This window comes from Rattus rattus, chromosome 16 (assembly GCF_011064425.1).
Source record: "Rattus rattus isolate New Zealand chromosome 16, Rrattus_CSIRO_v1, whole genome shotgun sequence".
Classification (NCBI taxonomy): Eukaryota; Metazoa; Chordata; class Mammalia; order Rodentia; family Muridae; genus Rattus; species Rattus rattus.
The window spans coordinates 16,890,577-16,913,398 of NC_046169.1; the positions used below are offsets into that span (position 1 = coordinate 16,890,577).

Consider the following 22,822-nt stretch of genomic DNA (forward strand, 5'->3'; position numbering starts at 1 on the left):
CTCATTCACACAATCTCCCCCGCCATTGTTCTTTTGTTCTTGGGGTGGTGATGGGGGAGGGTGAGGCAGTTCTTTCTAAGTAGTCCCAGCTGGCACAGAACTCACTGTGTGGCCCAGGCTCGCCTAGAGCGTTTTAACTAATGTTCCTGCTTCATTCTCCCAAGCGCTGGGACTGCAGGCTACAGGTAAGTGCCCCCACCCCTTCACCGCCACTCCCAGCCCTCCAGTTGCTCTTGACCTCAGGAAACCTCTGGGGTTCTCACCTCTATGCTAGCTAAGCTAGCCTGGCTTCCCAACCCCCCACCCCTCCTTGGCTCGTCCTCCCTCCCTCCCCTGGCTCCCTCCAGGAGGTGCAAACCTAATCAGACTGATTATCGCCCAAGTTCAATTCCACTTTCTCTGGCTCCAACGCAGGCTGTAAATTTCCTTCACTGCTGGGCTCCCCTGTGAGACTAGCCTCCTGTCTGGCAGCTCAACCTGGGTAGCTGCCGCCCTGCCCCCGACATGCTGTATCATCACAGATGAATCAGACCTGCCCCACCTGGGGGTGTCACTTAAACGCCATCTACAGAGGTACATCACCGTCCTGGGTTATGCGGGGACCCCCCAGGGGATCTAAAAGCCACATGGTTAATGGACTGGAGACCTGACACTTTCCCCCCAACTGTCCTCCATCTCCGCAGACTCTGGAGGTAGGCACTGGCATTCCTTGTGGCTTATTTATTACACGATAAACTCCGAAGCTCTCTCTGGCTTAATTTCGGACTTCTGTCCTCCCCGCTCCTTATGTCTTTTAGAGTGTGACCGGAAAAGAACCAGAGATGGAGAAGAGGCTGCATTTACAAAGCCCGGGTCCCCTGGGATGGAGAAAGAAGCCCCGTTGGCCATTCCTTTTGCTTTATTTCCTTCCAGAGGAAGGTTGCGGGAGGCCTGGCCCTGCTCGCGAGGAGAGGAAAGCGGAGAGAACTCTGAGAGGGGAGCAATGATTCAATTAAGCGCTGGTGCTGGCTTAACAAGCCAGACTTGCATCTTCTGTACACAAGGCACAGGGTGTCGGGCGGGCGGGAGCGAGGGGGGGAAGATGGAGGCAGCCAGGGAAGGAAGACAGGAAAGAGGAAAGGAGTGGAGTGCTCGAAGTCCGCATAAGAACCCCAGAAACTTGGGTAAGAGACATTTGTTTGTGAATGGCTATATCCCAGAGGGCTTCCTGGAGGAGGTGGAATGGAGTTACATTCTAGACAGGACGATTCTGGAAGAGGAAGATGATAAGATGTCTATGTAGCAGGCATTGGGTGGAGTCCCATTTCTAGGGACCTTGAAAGAAAACACGTGGAGAGGTGTGACATTTGCTTTGACAAGAGAGTGGGGCTACTGGGGAGTCGGGCAAGTCCTGAGGCTGACTGGCCACCCAGCTTAGCAGAAACCGAGGGCTCCAGGTCTGACGATTAGCATAGAATGTCAACTGGACCAAATCCAGACATGCCCATTAGTTGAAGTGGAAAGGCCTGCCCATGTGGGCAGCACCATTCCCCTGGCTGGGATGCTGGACTGTATCAGTGGAGAAAGGGAGCTGAGCATTGCTCTCTGCTTCCTGATTGTGTGGGGGGAGTGACGCTTGCCACCATGGATTCCTCACCATGGTGACCTGCACCCTTGGATGTCACCCACAATAAATCCTTTCTTGAGTAACTTTCATCGGGATTTTTTTTTTTTATCACAGCAACAGGGAAAAAACAAAAACAAAACAAAACAAAACCTAAGACAAAGCTAATAAAAGTCAACAGAGACCATAAAAAAGGAGACCCAAGGTTGACCTATGGCCTTCTTCTGCATGACCTGCCTGACAGACTACACTACTACACTACACAAATCTCTCTCTCTCTCTCTCTCTCTCTCTCTCTCTCTCTCTCTCTCTCTCTCTCTCTCCCCTCTCTCTCTCTCTCTCTCTCTCTCTCTCTCTCTCTCTCTCTCTCTCTCTCTCTCTCTCTCTCTCTCTCTCTCTCTCTCTCTCTCTCTCTCTCTCTCTCTCTCCCTCCCTCCCTCTCTCTCCCTCTCTCTCTCTCTCCTCCCTCTCTCCCTCTCTCTCCTCTCCTCTCTCTCTCTCTCTCTCTCCCTCTCCTCTCTCCCTCTCTCCTCTCTCTCTCTCCTCTCTCTCCTCTCTCTCTCTCTCTCTCTCCCTCCTCTCTCCCCTCTCTCTCTCTCTCCTCTCTCTCTCTCTCCCCTCTCTTCTCCTCTCTCTCTCTCTCTCTCTCTCCTCTCTCTCTCCCCCCTCCTCCCCCTCTCTCCCCTCTCTCTTCTCTCTCTCTCTCTCTCTCTCTCTCTCTCTCTCTCTCTCTCTCTCTCATTGTTGGCTGCTGTGTGTGGCCTGTGAGCTTCCAGGATTCTGTCTCCGCCTCCCTCCTCACTGAGAAGGTGCTGGGCTGTAGATGCACGTTCTTCCATGTCCAGCTTCTCCCGAGGTTCTCGAGACCCAGACTCAAGTGCTCAGCCTTGCGTGCAAGTACCTTGCTTGTTGAGCTGTCTCTGACGCCAAACTCAGCAATTTAAAGAGACATTTTCCTCAAACACGGATGTCACGTTTGTAAGACCCAACACTGACTGGCCCCAGAAGCATATCCCAGTGAATTCCAGGAAGGGAGGGCAAATACTCCATGAAGGGCATCTACAGTGTGTCAGGAAACAATGGCTGATGGCTGCTTCTGGGAGTCTTTAAGGAGGTGTGTGTGTCTTGTGCATTTGTGTTTGTATAGTGTGTGTAAGGTGTATGTTTGTGAAGTATGCCTGTGTGTATGGGGTGTGTGTGGTGTATAGTGTGTGTGTGTGTGGTGTGTGTGTATAGGATATGTATGTACAAGGCATGTGTGTGGTATATGTGTGTACAGGATGTAGGTGGAGTGTGTGTGTGTTGTGCATTTGTGTATGTTTATATACTGTGTGGTGTGTGGTGTGTGAATTTGTCTGTGTATGTTGTATGTAGTGTGTGTGTGTGTTCATGGGATGTGTATGTGTGGTTACACGTGTATGTGTACAGGATGTGTGTGTACAAGGTATATGTCTGTACAGGATTATGTAGAGGGGGCATTGTTTGTGTTGTATAGTTGTGTGTGTTTGTATAGTGTGTATGTATGTATGTGGTGTGTGTGTATTTGTGTTTATTTGGTGTGTGGTATGTACATGGTGTATATGTGATGTATGTGTATATGTGGTATTTGTGTGTGTACATGGTGTGTATGTACGTCGTGCGTCGTATGTGGTGTCGTCTTTATGTATGCGTCTTGCGTGGTCTTGATAGGTGCATCGTGCGTGTGTGTGTGTGTGTGTGTGTACATGCCCTGCAGAGGACAGCTTTCAGGAATCAGTTGAGTTTTTCAGGAATCTCGATGAGTCTCATCTTTTCTGCCATTGTCGTGTACGACACAGAAGCTTCCAGGTGCCGCTCCCACCTCTGCCTCCCACCTTCATGCAGGCCAACTGGGATTACCATGGTGCCCTGCATCCAGTTTTTTACACGGGTTCAGGGAGGAGCTGAGTTAGTGTACACGGAAAAGCCTTTCCCCACTGAGCCGTCTCCCCAGCTTGGGATCTTTATGGAGTTAGGAACCCAGAAATGCTGTCTTGTGTGTCCATCTGTGAAAGCTCTGTAGACTTCACCATTGGTAACAAAAGCCTAACCTGACTATGGCCTTAGGGGTAGAGCCTTCCAGACGTGACTAGGGCTGGACTGTTCATCAGTCTCCATGGTTAACTCCAGTGGCTTGTAGGAAGAGAGAGAACCAGAAGGTACATGTCCAGCCTCCCTGTCTCTCGGCCCCTGGTGACCTGTGTCCTCTTGGCTCTGAGGACCAGACCCAGTCCTTCACCCTCGTGCCTCCAGGACCGAGAGCCAAAACAAACCTCTTTCCCTTATACGGTTACCGGGCCCCATGCCTTTTGTTATAGTCACGCAAGGCAGACTAACTCACCATTTTATACAAGATACAACATAATTGGATTATAAAACCAGATGAGCTCATTCAGGGAAGAAGCCTGGGGAGAACAGAGATAAAATGCTGTGACCTGCAGGTCAGGATGGTAAAACTGAGGATGCGGCCCAGCTTAGCAGAGATTCCATTTCCCAGAAAACTGCCTAAGTCAAGTGTGGTCAGAGAACACTCGTGATCCCAGGACTGGGAAGGCTGAGTCAGAAGCATCAGACATTGAAAGTCACCCTCTGCTTTCTGCTGCATGAGACGGAGAATGTTAACAGGGCAAATGGAGGTCAGGGAGAAGCCAGATAAGCCAAAGGGACTGGGGTGTTGTGAGAGAGGGGGAAGTGCAGAAAAGAGTCCGGAAGTGAGTGACGACCCACCTGTCAGAGTCCCAGGCAGAGGAAATCACTAACACCAATTGCATCCTTTTAAAAAGAATTGTTTCTGTTTTTATAATTGTGTGTGTGTGTGTGTGTGTGTGTGTGTGTGTGTAGCCAAGAGGTTACTGTCAAGTGTCTTCTCCAATGTTCTCTCTCTTACAGGTCGAACCCTGAGTTCGTCTATTCAGCTAACGTACCTAGCCAGCTTGCTCCGGGGACCTCCCGTCTCTGCTTGCTTGAACCCTAGGATTACAGTCCAGCCATTTAGGCCTGTCTCGGTATTTACGTGGATGCTGGGAATCCCAACTCTGGTCCTCACACAAGCATTTTATGAACCGAGCCGTCTCTTAGACCCCATCTACTAATATTAAAGTAGGCTTACAAAGCAATGAGCTTTGGGACAGTGAGGTGGCCCAGCGGATAAAAGCTCTGGCTGCCAAGCCCGAGTTACACACACACACACACACACACACACACACACACACAGAGTGATTTAAAGGCGGTTTCAGCCACAGGCCAGGTCTCTTTCCACTGTGTTGGGACTCAGCCCCTCCCTCACTGCCTGACAAAAGCAATTCAAGCAGGAATCGTTTATTGTGTTCCCACATGGTGGGACAGACAAGACGGCTGGAGTGTGTGGCGGATGGTCACGTTCCATCTACAGTCCAGGACTCCAGTCTGTGGGACGCCACTGCCAATGTTTTCAGGATAGGCCTTCCCCTCAGTTAATCCAGTCTAGAAACTCCCTCACAGTCAGCCCCGAGATGTGTCTCCTAGGTGTTTCTAAGTCCTGTCAGCTTTAGTCATCGCAATAGCGGAGAGACACGGTCTTGATGGCCGTGCTGAGACGCGGGTGAGCTGTTAGGCTTGGAGTCTGAGACAGAGAGGTTAAAAGAGTTAAGTGAAATACTTCTGTTTTCAGACAGTCTTATGTAGCCAAGGCTGGCCTCAACGTCTCTGCCTAGTGGAGGCTGGCCTTGGTCTTCCCACTAAGTATGAAGAGCTGGGATCCTGAGTGCTGGGATCACAGGCTTCCGCCCACCTTCCCTGGGTTAGGCTTTCTGCAGACTAGAACTGAGGACTCCATGTATGCTACATGAGTACTTATCAGCTGAGCCAAATCCCCAGCCTGGGAAATGCCTACAAATGAGTTAGTTAGTGGGGCTTCTAATGAGAGAGACATACAGGCACACCAGGCCCTCACCCACTGCTCTATGGCTGTCTATGAACAGCCCAATCCTCTCTGCAACAGCTAAACATGGAAGGGTCACCACAAAAGGGTCTCCTGTGTGTGTGTGTGTGTGTGTGTGTGTGTGTGTGTGTGTGTGTGCGCGCGCGCGCGCGCGCGCGGAGCCGTGGGAAGCCTGGAACTTACTACGTAATCCTAGTTGTCCTTGAATTTATGATCTGCCTCAACCTCCGGAATGCTGGGATTATAAGATTAAACGGCGCCCCAGGCCGCTCAGGCTGGCCTTAAACTTGATATGTAGCTGTGGATAACCTTGGATTTCTGATCCTCCCGCCTCTGCCTCGCCTTTGCTGTGACTGCAGGTGCGGACCCAATGCCAAGTTTAAATGGTGCTGGGGTGGGAAACCAGGGTTCTGTACAAACTAAAAGGCTCGCTGCGCTCTGAGCCACACCCCGCAGGCCCATTGTCTTGGAAGCTTCTCAGAACCTCTTTGACTTTCCCCCAAAGGAGCCTCTCACGGGGGAGTCTTTCTATCCCAAGCCAATTGGCGAAGGAGAAAAACACAACGAAGGCAGCGTTGCCATAGCAACGTTATGATTTGTTAGTTGGAAGGCTGTAAATCCCAGGGGAGGCACAGAGATAAGGACCCTTTGAGGTTCAGGAAGGAAGAGAGGTGGTTTTAATGGGGACTGGAAAGCAGGGACTCTTTGGTGAGGGTAAGGTCAGCTCTGGAAGGTGCCTAGCGCCCTCTGGTGGGCAAAGGTAGTAAAAACCGCTCTGGAGTAGACGGTTCCAGATCTATCTAGGGCAGCCCTGGAAAGAGGGCTTCGCCCAGCAGAAGGGGGCACGTTCGCTGTTGTACAGTGCTAATTTGTTATTTTCTTTTCTTTCTTTTTTTTTTTTTTTTGCTCGTGTTGGTGGATCTAGCCCCAGACCTGATTTTTTTTTTTTTTAAGCTCAGGCTAGCCTCGTACCTCGTACTCCTTTTATTAATCGGACTTCCAAGTGTCAGGATTACAGGGCCATATCACACCAGGCCTTAGGTGCACTTTCAGATGAGCATCAGTGGCCAATAGGCAAAGGTGCTTGCCACTAGGCATGAAACCTAAGCCCAATCCCCTGGACCACACGGTGGCCAAGGCACACAGAGTGAACCAACTCTCACTGTCCTCTGAGGTCCACACATGCCTGCTCCCAGTACACAAAATAGAAATGATGTGTCATTTTTAACTCCTTAAATAAGCATTATGAGCCCATTTTATTCAATGCTATTTTCATTATGACTACCCCAAGAATGTAAATATCTTTTTAAATTATTATTACATTCATCTACTTATGGGAGAGGAGCGCCACCACACATGTGTGACCATCAGAGGATAATTTGCAAGGGTTGGGTCTCTCCTTCCATCACATGGGTCCCGGGAATCGAACTCAGGTTGCTATTCTTGGTGGCAAGCCCCTTTACCTGCTGAGCCGACTAGCTGGCCCTGCGATGGTTCTTTGTGATGGTGGTTGTTGCTGATGCACCCAGTGGTAAGCCACGTGTAAGGGAAATAAAAGAGAACTGAGATTCAGGTGTTCCTCGTGAGAGCTACGTGAGCTCTCTAGCTGCTCTCGGTCACCTGGCAGAGAATGGCAGCCTCGGGCAGAGTTCCCGGCTCAGTTCATTAATTAACACCTAAACACAGATGCAGAGGAAACCCCAGAGTCAAAGGAAAAAGACCTGACTTTGATTCTCAGGACCTACGTGGTGGCTTCTTGTCGTGGCTGGGAAAGTGGACAGGTGAATCCCTGGGACTCTCGGACTGGCCAGCCTAGCCTATTTAGTGACCACTGAGAGATCCTATCTCAGAACACAAGATGGATGACACCTGAGAAAGGACGACCAGGGTTACCCCTGACCTACAGACACTCCTGCTGTCCATGAGGTAGACACAAGCACACAGGGTAAAGACGATGCTAGCCTGCCCCTCTGGCAGCAACTACTTATTAAAAGGAGAGCCCAGCCCTGAGAGATGGGTACACACCTTTAATCCCAGCCCAGAGAGGCAGGGTGATCTCTGTGAGCTCCCAGCCAGCCTGGTCTACATAGTGAAACCCTGAAACGAAAGAGCAAACATGTTCTTTACTCTGAAACTCCCCACCCACTCACCAAGAACACGCTCTTGATCAGTTTCCTCTCAGTAAGAAAATGGCCATTTGTTTGGGCTATAGACTATTCTAGGTACTTTCCTGATTTCTTTTACTTACTTCCTTTGTACACTGTGTGTGTGTAAAGACACCAGTGGGTGAGCCCCAGTGTCTTGCTCTCTTTTAGCCCAGGCTAGCCTCAAATCCACTACATAGCTGAGGATGACCTTGAACTCCTGATCTTCCAGCCTCTGCCTGGGATTGCAGGTAAGGATCACCACTCCTAGTTTAATGGTGTTTGGTGGGGGGTGGACAGGGTGAGTTATGTGGAAGTCAAACTTTAACTCTATCAGTCAACTTTGGTTTGGTTTATTGTTTTCAAAGTCAGAGTTTCTCTGTGTAGCCCTGGCTGTCCTGGAACTTGCTCTGTAGACCAGGGTGGCCTCGAACTCACAGAGACCTGCCTGCCTCTGTCTGTGGAGTGCCAGGATTAAAGGTGTGTGCCACCACCACCCTGGCTCACTGTGTGGCAAGGTCTCTCACTGGCCTGGAATGTACCAGTGTGACCCCCAGGCCCTGCCTCCCAGCACTGATGTAACACGTGCCAGTCACACGGGCTCTGAGGCTCACACTCACCCTTACTCAGCAAGCATTGGCCAACTGAGCTCTCTCCCCAAACACATTTTTTTTAACTAAAATGAAATATCTTTATCAAGATCAGACAGGGGATGGAGAAAAACATTGTTTCTTTGAAAATACATTCCTTCTCCTTGAAGAACATTTTTATATGAGTGCTTTATCTGCATGTACACCTGCAGGCCATAATAAGGCACCAGATCTCATTAGACGGTTGTGAGCCTCCATGTGGTTGCTGGGAATTGAACTCAGGACCTCTGGAAGAGCAGCCAGTGCTCTTAACTGCTGAGCCATCTCTTAAGCCCTGAAGAGTACAGGGCTTAAGGCTCTCTTAAGGCTTGTTTGGTTGGTTGGCTGGTTGTTTTGAGGTAGGGTCTCTCTACATATCCCTGACTCTCCTGGAACTCACTGTGTAGGCCAGGATGACCCAGCACTCACCGAGATCGGACTGAATGCTGGGATTGAAGGTCAGTGCGAACACACCCAACTTAGAAACACTTTTACAACAAGGCTTGTCTTTATGGTCCAGTAAGCTACGTTTACCACCGAGAAAAACAGTAAGTCAGGTGTGGTAACACACATGTTCTCCTGTAATCCCAGCCCTTGGCAGGGGAGGCAGAAGAGCCCAAGTTCAAGGTCACCTTTGGCTACATAGAAACAATGAAGCCAGCCTAGGCTATATAAGACCCCGTCCTAAAAATAGTTGCAAACAGTACTCTGTGACAGATGGGCAAATCTGACCTATTCCAGTGGTCTCTGCCCCAAGAGACAAGAGACTATATAGGCTCGATATATGTGTATGTACATGTGTATACATATATATGTGTATGTATAGTGTATGTAATATATATGTATATACATGCATTATACACATATACACATATGAGGGTTTCTTTGTGTAGCCCTGGCTGCCCTGAAACTAGCTGTGTATGTAGACCAGGCTAACCTTGAACTCACAGACATCTACCCTCCCATTTCCCAGGTGCTCTCTCTCTCTCTCTCTCTCTCTCTCTCTCTCTCTCTCTCTCAAACACAACACACACACAGCACATACACACTACAAAATCTAAACACATACTTCTAATAACCTGTAGATGAAAAAAGATAGTAAGTAAATTAGAAAATATTCCTAATTTTAATGAAAATTAAAAATACAGGGCCAAGGCTGAGAAGTAAAGAAACTCACTGCCAAGACTGGCAACCTGCATCCGGGCCCCTGGGAAGAGAGTCAATTTGTGCATTTCGTCCTCCGATCTCCACACACGTGCAGGGACACACTCATATACACACACGAAATAAAGACCTTGACTAAGAAATATCTTTAAATAGGAAAACTGACCGAAAGCTGTGCTTGGGTGGGTTTGCATCAGCTCGTGGGAAGTTCTGTGCGTCTCTCCCCAAATTCATGTTTTCCAACTTCACACTGACATCTTCAAACCCTCCATCCAGGGTAGGAACACTTATACCACAGAAACGTGCGAGTGGAGCCAAGAGCAGTCTTGCACACTCGTAACCCCGCACTCCAGAGGCTGGAGGCAGGAAGATCGGGAGTTTGAGGCCAACCTCTGCTATACAGTGAATTTGAGGTCAGCCTGGGCTCCTGGAGAGCCTGTCTCAAAAAAGCATAAACCAGTAAATGGTGTTTTTTGCTAATTTTTTTTTAAAAATTCTGTCCTTAGAGATCTAGAGCATGAACACTTAACCAGCACAGATTGCAGGAAGAAAGAGTAAGGCTTCCGGGTCAAAAGTTTATTTCAGAAAAGAACAAAGAGGGAGGATGAGATGGCTCAGTGGATTAAGGGGCTTGCCACCAAGCCTGGAGACCTGAGTTCGATTCCTGGGACCCATGTGGTGGAAGGAGAGAAACCCATAGGAGACTTCTGTAAGTTGTCCTCTGAAGCCCATTACCTTGAGCTTTTTAGTTTCTTGAGCTCTCAACTCAAGAAACTAAAAGTAAGGGCAAATTGAACCCGAATTAAGCCCAGATGGTGTTGCCTGACTGTAATGACAGAGCCTTGGGAGTCTGAAGCAGGAGGCTTCCGAGCTCAAGCCTGGATAATAAACTGAATTGCATGTTGGCCTGGGCTATGTAAAGACTGTCAGGGAAGGACAGGAATGAGAAAGGTAAGAGGGCGAGGGGAGAAGAGGGAGGAGGGAAGGGAGAGGGAAAGGAGGGAAGGAGAAGGAGATAAAGAAGGAAAGGAAAGAACAGAAAAGAAAAAGCTAGGGGGCTGGAGAGATGGCTCAGCGCTTAAGAGCACCCGACTGCTCTTCCAGAGGTCATGAGTTCAATTCCCAGCAACCACATGGTGGCTCACAACCATCTGTAAAGAGATCTGATGCCCTCTTCTGGTGTGTCTGAAGACAGCTACAGTGTACTTATATATAATAAATGAATAAATCTTAAAAGAAAAAGAAAGGAGCTGGGGATTTAGCTCAGCGGTAGAGCGCTTGCCTAGGAAGCGCAAGGCCCTGGGTTCGGTCCCCAGCTCCGGAAAAAAAAACAAAAAAACAAAAAAAAAAAAAAAGAAAAAGAAAAAGAAAAAGCTAGAAGTCAGGAGGTGGTGGCTTGCACCTTTAATCCCAGCGCTTGGGAGGCAGAAGCAGGTGGAGCTCTGGGAGTTTCAGGCCAGCCTGGTCTACAGAGCGAGTTCCAGAACAGCCAGGGCTACATAGAAAACCCTGCCTAGAAAAAAAAAGAAGGGGCGAGGGCAGCGAGTCTGATAAGAACTCCTGTTCAGGTGTGTTCCTCTCTGAGCAGCGTCCCCAGATCCACCCAAGGGGGGCCCAAGGGGCCTTCTTAGGGACACCCTTTCTATATCTTCACCCTTTATCAGTAAATGGAACTGCTGGGTTGCCTGGAAAGGGGGTGCTGGGGTAGACAAACTGACAAGGTAAAGCTATGGCTCACAAGACTCGCACAAGGGATTAAGCCAGTTTACAATACAAGGGTCTTCTCTGGCCCCCTGAAAATCACAGGCAGACTGGGAGAGCAGGATGTACTGGATCCTGTTTTTTTTTTTAAGCCTCAAGCCCCCTTCATTGCTACCTTAACGTGTTTTAAAAGTTTAACTTGATTATTAATGTGTGTGGGCACACAAGTCCCATGGGCTAGGCGTGGAGGTCAGAGAACAGCTATGGGAGTTGTGGGAATTGAACTCCGGGATCCTCAGGTTTGGTGGCAAGCCCCTTTATTCGCTGAGCCCTATTGCCTCACAGCTATTTTAGTGCTGTCATTTGAAATACCTCAAGCTGGCAACCTTCACAGCAAAGGTTTTAACTCTGCTGGAATCCTTTGCTTTTCAGTTGGCAAGAGACTTTAACCAGGTCTGAGTGAGGGGCTCTTGCTGTCCGGTGCTCCGAAGTCCACATCCTTTTGTTTGTTTGTTTGAGACAGGGTCTCATGTATCTCAGACTGGCTGGAACTTGCTATATATTGAGGATGACCTCGAACTCCTGATCTTCCAGCCACTGCCTCCCAAGTGCTGGGGTTACATTTAGTTTATTAGGTGTTGTGGGTGGAATCCAGGGCTTTGTGCATGCCAGGCAAGCCTTCTACCAGTGTGAGCATATGGGATGAATCCGCCCCCATGTGACCTTGTCTTTCTATGCTGTCTGGCTTCTTCAGGCCTTCCCCTTAGAGTAGTAATTTTTTTTTCCTAGGCCAAAAAATTCAAAAGATGTGGGTGGTGGCACGCACCTGTAACACCAACACTCAGGAGGCTGCGACAGAAGGATCTTGAATTTGAAGCTACCCTAAGCTGCATAAGGAGACTTTGTCTCAATAAACACATAAGGGCCAAAAACAGTTTTTACTTAATGTATCGCTTTTACGCCATCATGTTGCAGAAACTTGGGAGAGAAAAAAAAAAAAGAGAGGTAGACAGATTGCCAAGGGGAACCATGTTAAGTCAGGCAGCACCTGAATGGCTTCCTGTCCTTATTTTGATTGACGACCTAGTCTGTGGCACCCAACAATGTAGTCAGTTCCTCCCTTTACCACGTCCTGTCTGCCACAGTTCACAACGTCCCCTGCGATTCTTTTTGTCAGACGGGATTCAGTAGCTCCCACGGGCCTTAAACTCGCTAAGTATCTGAGGCTAGCTAGCATGGAACCTCTCTGGTCTTCCTCTAGCTCCCCAGCGCAGGAATTACAGCTGTACCCCACCACCCCAGACTGAGGATCTCAGATCTCCTTCCTCCGTCCCCCACACACCTGTTGCTCTCAGAAAGTTCTCGTTCCGGGAAAACCCGCAAAGCTGTGAGACCTCCTCAAACACCTCTCTAGATAGAGCCTCCTCCAGGAAGACTGAGCTAACCCCTAGACGAGATGTTCTTATCTGGGGCTCACAGCTTCAACGGTTAGCAAAGGATCCTCCAGGAGCCTCGCCCACTGGCCAATCACCCACCTGTCATTCCTTGCCACACATAAACACCCTGACCCGATAAACATGCTCAGAGAACAGATTCTTGTCTTGTTTGCAACACAGTGAATACACTGACGCCCTGCCCTGTGGCCCCCAGACTTTCCTGCTGGAGGCCGGTCTGGCCTTACAGCCGGGGCCAGAGGGGAGGGAGGGTTCCAGGGTGGGGTGGGGAGGAAGGCGGGGCTTGCGCCCCAGAGTAGCTGTCCCGGGCCGGGGACGGAAGTTACACACCACCACAGTACGATTACTTTCAGTTTTGTTTCTCTTGCAGGTAGCCAACTGCCGGAGGCAGCGGCAGCGGGTTTTCGGGGCTCCCCGGGTCCCTCTGGGAGAATCCAAGATCTGCTGTGGCTGGGTAAGGGAAGCCGGGGGAGGCGGGTAGGGGTAAGAGCCAGGACCCAGAAAGACGAGGCTTGGGGGAGGGGAGAGAGGAAAGGGGAGGGAAGTGAGAAAGCCCGGGAGAGGGAAAGGAAGGGAGGGGAGAGAGGGCAGAGGGGACCTGGAAAGCTTAAGAGGACAAGCTTGGAGCCAGGCCTATCCCTCAACCTCCCACCTTGCGTCCAGAATCCTACACTCCCTGAGTGTAAGCAGCCGCACCCCCACCCCCACTCCGAGTTTTCTCTCCCTACACTGGGGGAAAAGTAAATCAATCTCTCTCTCTCTCTCTCTCTCTCTCTCTCTCTCTCTCTCTCTCTCTCTCTCTCTCTCTCTCCAACCCCCTCTCTCCCTTTTTAAAACATAAGTCTCTCTGTAGGGCAGGCTCAGCCAGAACTCACAGTTGTAGCCCCAGGCTGCCCTGAAGCTCACTTTGTAACCCAGGCTAGCCCGTGTCAGGCTCCTGAGTGCTAGGATTCCACCAACTCTCTTTATTAAGTCGCCACAGTGCTGGGGACTTATAGTACCTTTCCTCCAAACAATTCCAGAATGCATTTGGTAGGGAATGTTAAAATCAGAGGGCTCCAGGAGTCAGTCAGGCCAGATCTTCATGACCCCGAAGTCTAGCAAAAGGAAGGAAATGAGCCCCCCCACCCCAGCCTTCATCCTGATCAGTGATTACTTTCAAAACTAGTTGGGGCAGGAAGTAGGCTCCCCTCCTTCCCAGGACACCTTCTCAGACAGATGGACAGACAAAAGACTGCGGGACACCGTCCGACATGGAAAAGCAGGGTGCTGTCATGCACCTGACCTAGGTGTCCTTCCTGGCTGCCCCTTTGAGCCCCAGTACCCACTCATAACAGGACCCCATGACCCAGATGAACGTGGTGGAGCTTGCCTGTAATGTGAGCACTCGGGAAACTGAGGCAGGAGAATCACACGCTTGGACCTAGACCCTAGGGGTGTGGCTGGCTTGGTAGAGAACTTGCCTAGCATGCAAGAAACTCCAGGTTCCTTCCCCAGTGCTACATAAACTGGGTGTCCTGTCACACACCTGTAATCCCAGGCCTCCGGGAGCAGAGGCAGGAAGTTCAGAGAGTCGAGGTCATCCTGGGCTACTTGGCAAGTTTGAAGCCGGCCTGGGCTACATGAGCCCGGAAGGGCCTGGGCTATACCTACCTTTGGCCCACCCTGGTATGTTACTAATTAGATTGCTCCATCTCTGAGGCCTGGGGGCTCCCTGGTCTCATTTTCCCCATAGGCTCAGCACTTCCTACCGTGTTCGCGTGTTTATGATCGGTGAGTGAAGGAGACAAACTGGGAAAAAGAAGGCCTTCCCTTAGCACCCAGTGCCTCTCACAACGCAAGCCAGAACTTACCAGACATCCAGGCGAGTGTGGACACCAGGAAATGGGGGGGGAGGGACCGGGGTGAAGTGTGTTTGTGGGGAGCGGGAGAGGGGAAGAAACAAGCTAGGGGCATGGCCCGGTGACCTCTGACCTCTGCCCCTTCCCTTACAGTATGACCTCCAAAGTCTCTTCCCCAACCCTGCTGGAGACACTGAGCAGCGATTTCCTAGCCTGTAAAATCTGCCTGGAGCAGTTACACACGCCCAAGACTCTGCCATGTCTGCATACCTACTGCCAGGACTGTCTGGCCCAACTGGACATCGGTGGCCAGGTCCGCTGCCCCGAGTGTCGGGAGACTGTGCCTGTCCCCCCGGAAGGTGTGGCCGCCTTCAAGACCAACTTCTTTGTCAATGGGCTCTTGGATCTTGTCAAGGCCAGAGCTGCCGGGGACAGCCATTCCGGGAAGCCAACCTGCGCTCTGTGCCCTCTGGTGGGGGGCAAGAGCTCGGGGGGACCCGCGACAGCCAGGTGCCTGGACTGTGCAGATGACTTATGCCAGGCCTGTGCTGACGGGCACCGCTGCTCCCGACAGACCCACAAGCACCGCGTAGTCGACCTGGTGGGTTATCGAGCCGGGTGGTACGATGAAGAAGCTCGAGAGCGCCAGGCATCCCAGTGTCCCCAGCACCCCGGGGAAACCCTCTGCTTCCTGTGTCAGCCTTGTTCTCAGTTGCTCTGCAAGGACTGCCGCCTGGGTCCCCATATTGATCACCCCTGCCTGCCCCTGGCGGAAGCAGTGCGTTCCAGGAAGCCAGGCCTTGAGGAGTTATTGGCGGGTGTGGACAGTAATCTGCTGGAGCTAGAAGCCACTCGGGTGGCAGAAAAGGAAGCACTGGCCTTGCTCCGAGAGCAGGCAGCCAGTGTGGGGACTCAGGTGGAGGAGGCGGCCGAACGAATCCTCAAATCCCTGCTGGCCCAGAAGCAGGAGGTGTTGGGACAACTCCGGGCCCTCGTGGAGGCTGCTGAGGAGGCTACGAGGGAGAGGCTGACCAAGATAGAGAGCCAGGAGCAGGTGGCCAAGGCGGCTGCTGCTTTTGCCCGTCGGGTGCTCAGCCTGGGTCTGGAGGCGGAGATCCTTTCGCTGGAGGGAGCGATCACACAGCGCCTGCGCCAGCTTCAAGTCACTCCCTGGACATCTGGGCCCACCCGCTGCGTGCTGCCCCAGCTGGAACTCCACCCTGGGCTCGAGGACAAGAACTGCCACTTGCTCCGACTCTCCTTTGAGGAGCCAAGGCAATCCCAGAAGGACGGTGGGAAGGTTGGAGCTGGCACCCAAGGTGGAGATGAAGCTCAAAGCCAAGGGGATGACAGAACCAAGACAGGGAAGCAGGGCGGAGCCCAGCCCCTGATTCCCAAGGAAGGCAAAGCCCAGAACCCCCCAGAAGATGACGAGGTCCTAATCGAAAGGGGTAACAGACCTAACAAGAAGAAAAAGTGCAAAGGCAGGGGCAAGTCTGTCTCTCGGGAGCCCAGCCCCATCCTGAGGCCAAACCTGGAAGGTTCGGGCCCCCTCCCTCGGCCTGTGTTCTCCTGGAGTTTCCCCACGAGGATGCCTGGGGACAAGCGCTCCCCACGAATCACTGGGCTCTGTCCCTACGGCCCCCAGGAGATCTTGGTGGCCGATGAGCAGAACAGGGTCTTGAAACGCTTCTCCCTCAATGGCGACTACAAGGGCACAGTGCCGGTCCCCGAGGGCTGTTCCCCGTGCAGCGTGGCTGCCCTGCAGAATGCCGTGGCTTTCTCGGCCAACGCAAAGCTCTATCTCGTCAGTCCTGAGGGGGAAGTTCAGTGGCGCAGGTCCCTGAGCCTCGCCCAGTCCAGCCACGCCGTGGCCGCGATGCCGTGTGGAGACCGGGTGGCTGTCAGTGTGGCAGGCCACGTGGAGGTATACAAGAAAGAAGGCAGCCTGGCTACCCGGTTTATCCCTGGAGGCAAGGCTAGCCGAGGCCAGAGGGCGCTCGTGTTCCTGACCACCAGCCCCCAGGGCAATTTCGTAGGGTCAGATTGGCAGCAGAACAGCGTGGTTTTCTGTGATGGGCTAGGTCAGGTGATCTGGGAATACAAAGGCCCTGGGCTCCATGGCTGCCAGCCAGGTTCTGTGTCTGTGGATAAGAAGGGCTACATATTTCTGACCCTTCGAGAGGTGAATAAGGTGGTGATCCTGGATCCCAAGGGGTCACTTCTGGGTGACTTCCTAACAGCATACCACGGCTTGGAAAAGCCCCGGGTAACCACCATGGTAGATGGCAAATACTTGGTGGTGTCACTTAGTAATGGGACCATCCATGTCTTTAGGGTCAGGTTTCCTGACAGTTAAAGGGGCTTACGGCTGGGGTGGAGGGCAGGTGGGAAGGGAGGGGGGAGGGCATAATAGAATCAGAGCCACTTGTAGAATGAGGTGGCCAAGGGCATTTTCCCAACCAGAAAAACGCTTGCTCCTTTTGCTATGCGGGGATAGAAGATACTGAGTGATGCTGGCGGCGGCGTGATAGCTCTGAGCACACAGAGGTGCCGGGAGTCAGCAAACCGCTTGCTTGCCAGTGCTCCCTGCACCTGTGGCTGCTGCTATGATTTAGGTGTCTTCAATCTAAAGCCCGATTCTTGATTTGTATTCTTCACAACCATTCCTGGGATGCGGGCCTGGCTCCTCTGTAGAGCGCCTGCCTAGCTCCTACCACTGAGGAGTCGGGGCCCTGCTAGCTGTAGAGGGCCTGTCTAGAATCCACCAATGAGGGTGGAGATGTGGCTCAGTGGTAGAGCCCCTGCCTAGAATCCCCCAGTGAGGGGCTGGGGGCGTGGCTCAGTGGTAGAGCCCCTGCCTAGAATCCCCCAGTGAGGGGCTGGGGGTGTGGCTCAGTGGTAGAGCCCCTGCCTAGAATCCCCCAGGGAGGGGCTGGGGGCGTGGCTTGGTCTTAGAAGACTTGTCTGGTCTGCAGGAAGTCCTGAGGTCAATTCCCAGGCATATCTTCCTTCCTAGAAACAAAACAAAACAAAACCTTGGAGCAGGGGAACTAGAGTCCTATGGAGGTGACGTAAGTCATCCTCTAAGCAAAGGAAGACCCAGTACATGTCAGTCAGGGTATGTTAGGCATACTGGAAAGAGGATGAGAACTGGCCGTTCTCACAGGGGAATATGGAGTCAGAAGAGGCTAGAGATCTCAGAACAGCAATAACTGCGATGTTCTGCCAATCCATCAGGGAGTAGAAACTTCCTCGGTGAAGCATGGGGTGGGTTTCAAGAAGCCAGGAGTGCAGGCACAAGCAAAGGCCATAGGTGTGAGTTTAAATCCAGATGCAGGGGGTTGGGGATTTAGCTCAGCGGTAGAGTGCTTGCCTAGGAAGCGCAAGGCCCTGGGTTCGGTCCCCAGCTCCGGAAAAAAAAAAAAAAGAACTAAATCCAGATGCTGAGGCAGGAGAATCATGTTTGAGCCTAGCCTGGGCTACATGCAGAGACTGTAAAAAAACTGGTCTCTCTTGCAACTCTCGAGCACCAGTCTGTCCCACAGAAGCCCCATCTCTGACTGCATATTCAAGTGGATCAGCAAAGATGCCCACCGTTAAGATAGATCCTAACTCTTCCTGATGGTGGCTGAGGGGTGTCCAGAGAGGAGGGCTGACTCACGGAGGCCGTGATTCTGCGACCATTCCTAAGTTCTTCACCAAGTACATGGACCACACCATCCTGTCCTTATTGCCCACAAACCAGACATCTCCCAAGTTCTCGGAAGGCAATGAAGCTCTCAGAAGCCATGAGGATGAGATCTGGGCGGTGCTGAATAAGGCTCGCCAGCTGCAGACGCAGCAGCTGGTGGGGGAGGGGTGCTTATGGCTGCTGGTGAAGCCCATCGACACTCCAAGGTGGTCAAAGGCTACATCAACTGGTTCTAACTGGACAAACAGAAGTTCTTGGAGACAGAAGAGCAGAATCTTATCAAAGATACCAGTCTTCCCTGAAGGACCCCCTCAGGAAACTCAGTGACCTGAGGGGTAGCAGCCTGGCCAGGGTCCCATCACAAAGGAGATGTCCACTGTCTGTAGGAGACAGGGTAAGACGAGTCGGTGAACAGGATACGTCAGAATATGGCAAAGGAACATCAGGTCCTTCCTGGTTACGTCCTGGGCTTGCGGGAAATGCAGGAATTCTTACAGACCTCGGATATCAGCAAGTCTCAGGCCTTGAAGTCAGAGATGTGGGACATTGTGAACAATGTGCAGACGTAGGGGTCTGAAGGACTGACTCCCTGCCACCCTTGCAGCCTATGAAGGGTGGAGGTCTCAATGGCAGTGTTTGGGCTTGACTTCAGTGAGGGCGTGGACAATGTTGAGTGGGTGTCTGGCAAGGACAATACCACAAGATCTACACACACTCCAGCCCTTCCCCCACCATCAACTGCAAGATCCCAGGTGCCCACACCAAGGAAGATGGTGAATTCCAGCTCGCCTGATGCCGCTAGCCAGTAACCACGTCATTCAGGTAAAGCTGGGGGACCAAGGGCCGCCAACTGACACCTCACCCCACCTTCTAAGGCACAAGTTGACTCCCCCACCCTGAGCTGCTGGCTCCTCCTCCCACCATCTCTGCGCCTGCCCAGGTGGGCGCGGCCTGGGAGGCAGAGATTAGGGAGGTCCAGTGTCACCGTGTTTCAAGGTCTGTAAAAACTTAGTCATGTTTCCTTGGCTCTAGAGTAAGAAAAACACCATATATCTTTAAAAGCCATATGGGGCAAGCAGGGAGGCAGTAGTGATGGTTGGATGCAGAGTGGTAGATTTAATACGCAAAAAGTGGGTATCTTTAATATATAATCCTAGAGGCAAAATAAAACCACTAAACAGACAGTTTAGGCAATCTGAAGTTAAATAGGATTTAACTTTTAAATAGGATGTGACATTTAAACAGGGCATGAAATCTCTATAATACTTTCTTATGCTTTCTACGTGTTTCCTAGGATCTTGTTTATGCTTTTTGTTAGCTTTCTCGGCAAAATCCCTTTTCGGAAATGTTAGTCTTTATGTGAATGACGTGAAGTGATTTCGTCTGTGATGGGAGAGGTGTGACGAGGTGCTGAAGCCAAAAGGCCAGCATGGGATTGGAGTGCCAAGCAGAATTTGGGAAGCCAGCAGTGGCGGACAGGGTGGGGTGGGGGGGAACCTAAGATAGGTGGAGACATAAAACTGTGGAGGCGGATACAGTTGGAAGCGAGCCACTGTCACCTCAGCGCTTTGAATCTGTGGTGGCGTCTTTGGATGGAGATAGTAGAGGTGGCTGCCGAGAGTGTGTTTAGCCAGGGGCTGTGAAAAAACGAGGCTGAAGAGAGACTTAAGATAGGGATCGTGGGGTTGGGGATTTAGCTCAGTGGTAGAGCGCTTGCCTAGCAAGCGCAAGGCCCTGGGTTCCGTCCCCAGCTCCGAAAAAAAGAAAAAAAAAAAATAGGGATCGTGATGATTCAGTGTGTAGGGGAATCCAGGGGTCTTTGGGACAAAGTCTAGATGGAAGTTTAAGGATAGAGAAGGGTCGTCTGTTTGTAGAAACCAGTGCAGGGAATCACCAATTACTAAAGGCTGGCTATGGGGGTGCAAGCCTGGTTGTAATCCCAGGACTCAGGAGGTGTGGTAAAATTGTGAGTTCAAGGGGGTTGGGGATTTGGCTCAGTGGTAGAGCGCTTGCCTAGGAAGCGCAAGGTCCTGGGTTCGGTCCCCAGCCCCGGAAAAAAAAAAAAAAAAAAAAAAATTGTGAGTTCAAGGCCAGCCTAGGCTCCATAGTGAGACCTCCCCCCAAAATAAAAAGCAGGAAGGGCTGTGGCTGGCAGTTGGCACAGTGCTTGCCTGGCATACCCAGTCCCTGGGTTTGAGCCACAGCACTGAATGAAATCAGGTATATCACACACCTGCAGTTCCGGCAGTCGGGTGGAGGTGGGAGACTCAGAAGCTCATGGTTATCCTTGGCTACAAAGCAAATTCAAAACCAGCCTAGGCTACACAAGACTTTGGCTCTTAAAAAAAAAAAAGCACTCTTAAAAAGAGCAAACAAACAAACAAACAAAAAATCCAAAATGGATAAGTAGAGATCAAAATATATACACGGAGAAGCGTAAAGAAGACGCGAGAGCCCGTGGGATTACAAACAGCAGAGAATTCTGATTTGATAAGGAAAAGCTGAAATGCTGGCATTCTGGCAAAAAGAGATGCCTAGCTGGACAAAGAACAAAATAGTTTATGTACCCAGGGGAGGCATCTACGAGCAACGACTTGTAAAACGAAAAAGAATTCACCAAATAAAACCGCTGGCATATGCCAAAGATAAAAATGTGTTCTGAAGAAACATGTAGATTCCTGGCACTATAAAATAATGCCTCCCAGGGAGTCATTTGGCAATATTTGCCACAATTTTTTTTTGGGGGGTGTGTGTGATTGTAAAACTATGTTAATCTCAGCCTGCCTAGAATCCAACAGGGGCTAAGGATTAGAGGGCCAGTGAGTGGCTCAGTCTCTGGCATTGGGGTGGGGTGGGGGTGGGGATGTTATCCCCCTTTGGGGAATACATTCTGGGAAAATAATTCGGTAGCAAAAAAATATTGGCAGAGAGACCTTTATAGCTGCTTCATTAACTGGAAACCGCTCCGTGGTGGGGCAACGGCTGAGTAGACTGTGGTGTGATAGAAGAATGAGCTTTAGCGGCTCACAGCTATGACAAGCATTTGGAAGAAATTGTGTGGGACGCAGTCATAAGAGAGGGAAGGGAAAGCACGGGGCTGGGGAGATAGCTCAGTGGGTAAGGATGCTTGCTCTCCATTCTTCAAGGATGTGAGTTCAAGTCCCCAGTGCCCATATACAAAGCCAGGTGTGGCCCCAGGTAGCAGAACTTATAAGGGTGGGGGACAGAGTCAGACCTGTTTCCTGGCAGGCTTGCGGGTCCAGCGACAGACCCTGTGACAGCAAAGGATTCTCGGTGTCCTCTAGACCTTGTGCCGGCGCGCACGCACAGGGAAGGAGAGAGCTCGATTGATTGGATTCTGACTGCGTCATGTCAGCGACCAGTGGGACTGTGTCTGAATAACTGCCAGGCAGACAATGGACTCCTCATCTGTAAATAGTGATTTATTTCTGAGGTTAAGTCTTTTTTTTTCTTTGAGTTATTTGGGCTGATACTCACATCTGTGCACTTCTACTTCAGTTAGTATTATATGCTTGAATACTTCAAGAAAAACATACTTCTATAAATAATACTTAAGAATAACTAACTAGCCGGCCAGATGCGGTTAGTGCACACTGGTCACTCTAGCACATAGGGTGAGGCAGGAGGATTGCTATTTTGAGACCGGGTGGTCTCCACAGGTGAAGGGATGGCTATGAAGTTCCCAGCATTCGTTAAGTCTTGAGTCTCCTGACCAATCCAGACCAAGTAGTGGGAATACAGAACCCGGTGGGGTCAGAGCAGTTGTATAAAGGGCCAGACGGCGTGTGTGTTGTCGCTCTAGATCTGCACAGGTAGCTGCTCATTAAACGTCTGTGAAGTGACTTAATGTGTAGAGAGATCAAACAGCGCTCTGACACCAAAGGTTTCCTAACCTCAGTATGCCACAACCTTAAGCCATCCAAACTGCAGTAATCGTGGCTGGCGGGAAGTCTCCAGCAGGGGGCACTGTTGTGCCTCCTAAGATAGACTTCAAAAGCAGAGAGAAGATTGGGATGTCCCGCTTCTTTTAGGAAAGGGAGGAGTAAGGGACAAGACTGTAGGGGCTCCTGGGCAGGCGTTTTTTTTGTGTAGCAGCAGAGACACAGAGGTGCAGGGGAACCCAGATGGTGTGGGGGTGGGGATGGGGGGGTGATTCAGTGAGAGAGAGCTTCAGAAATGAAGCCAGGCCTTGTAATGCAGGCTGCTGCCCCAGCATGTTGGGAGACTGAGGCAGAAGAATAGTAGATTCAAGACCTTCCTTCACAACTTAGCGAGACCATATTTTAAAAGAAATAGGGTTTGAGGGGATTTAGCTCAGTGGTAGAGCGCTTGCCTAGCAAGCGCCAAGGCCCTGGTTCGGTCCCCAGCTCCAAAAAAAAAAAAAAAAAAAAAAAAAGAAAGAAAGAAATAAAAGAGGGTTGGGCTGGTTGGGCATAGAGGGCTTGCCTAGAATCCCCCAGTGAGGGGCTGCCCAGCCTGCCACCGGAAAGAGGGAGGAGTCTCCTGGTTCTGAGAGAGAATCCCACAAATGCTTCAGAGACAGAACCAAAGGCTTCTCTGGGGACCTTGGAAGATGAAGGGAGATGCTGAACTCAGTTTGTTTACATTCAGTATTTGTATTACTTTCCAGAAGT

At 51.0% G+C, this 22,822-nt stretch overlaps 1 protein-coding gene across 1 annotated transcript; it reads left to right on the forward strand.

Annotated features, from left to right (window-relative positions):
* Positions 1-14,294: 14,294 nt before the first annotated feature.
* Positions 14,295-17,327, forward strand: Trim56 (tripartite motif containing 56). The gene is made up of 2 exons (XM_032887010.1): positions 14,295-14,496; positions 14,627-17,327. Exon 2 carries the CDS (start codon positions 14,628-14,630, stop codon positions 16,830-16,832), a length of 2,205 nt encoding a protein of 734 aa, XP_032742901.1. The 5' UTR covers positions 14,295-14,496; position 14,627; the 3' UTR covers positions 16,833-17,327.
* The last annotated feature ends 5,495 nt before the right edge of the window (positions 17,328-22,822 follow it).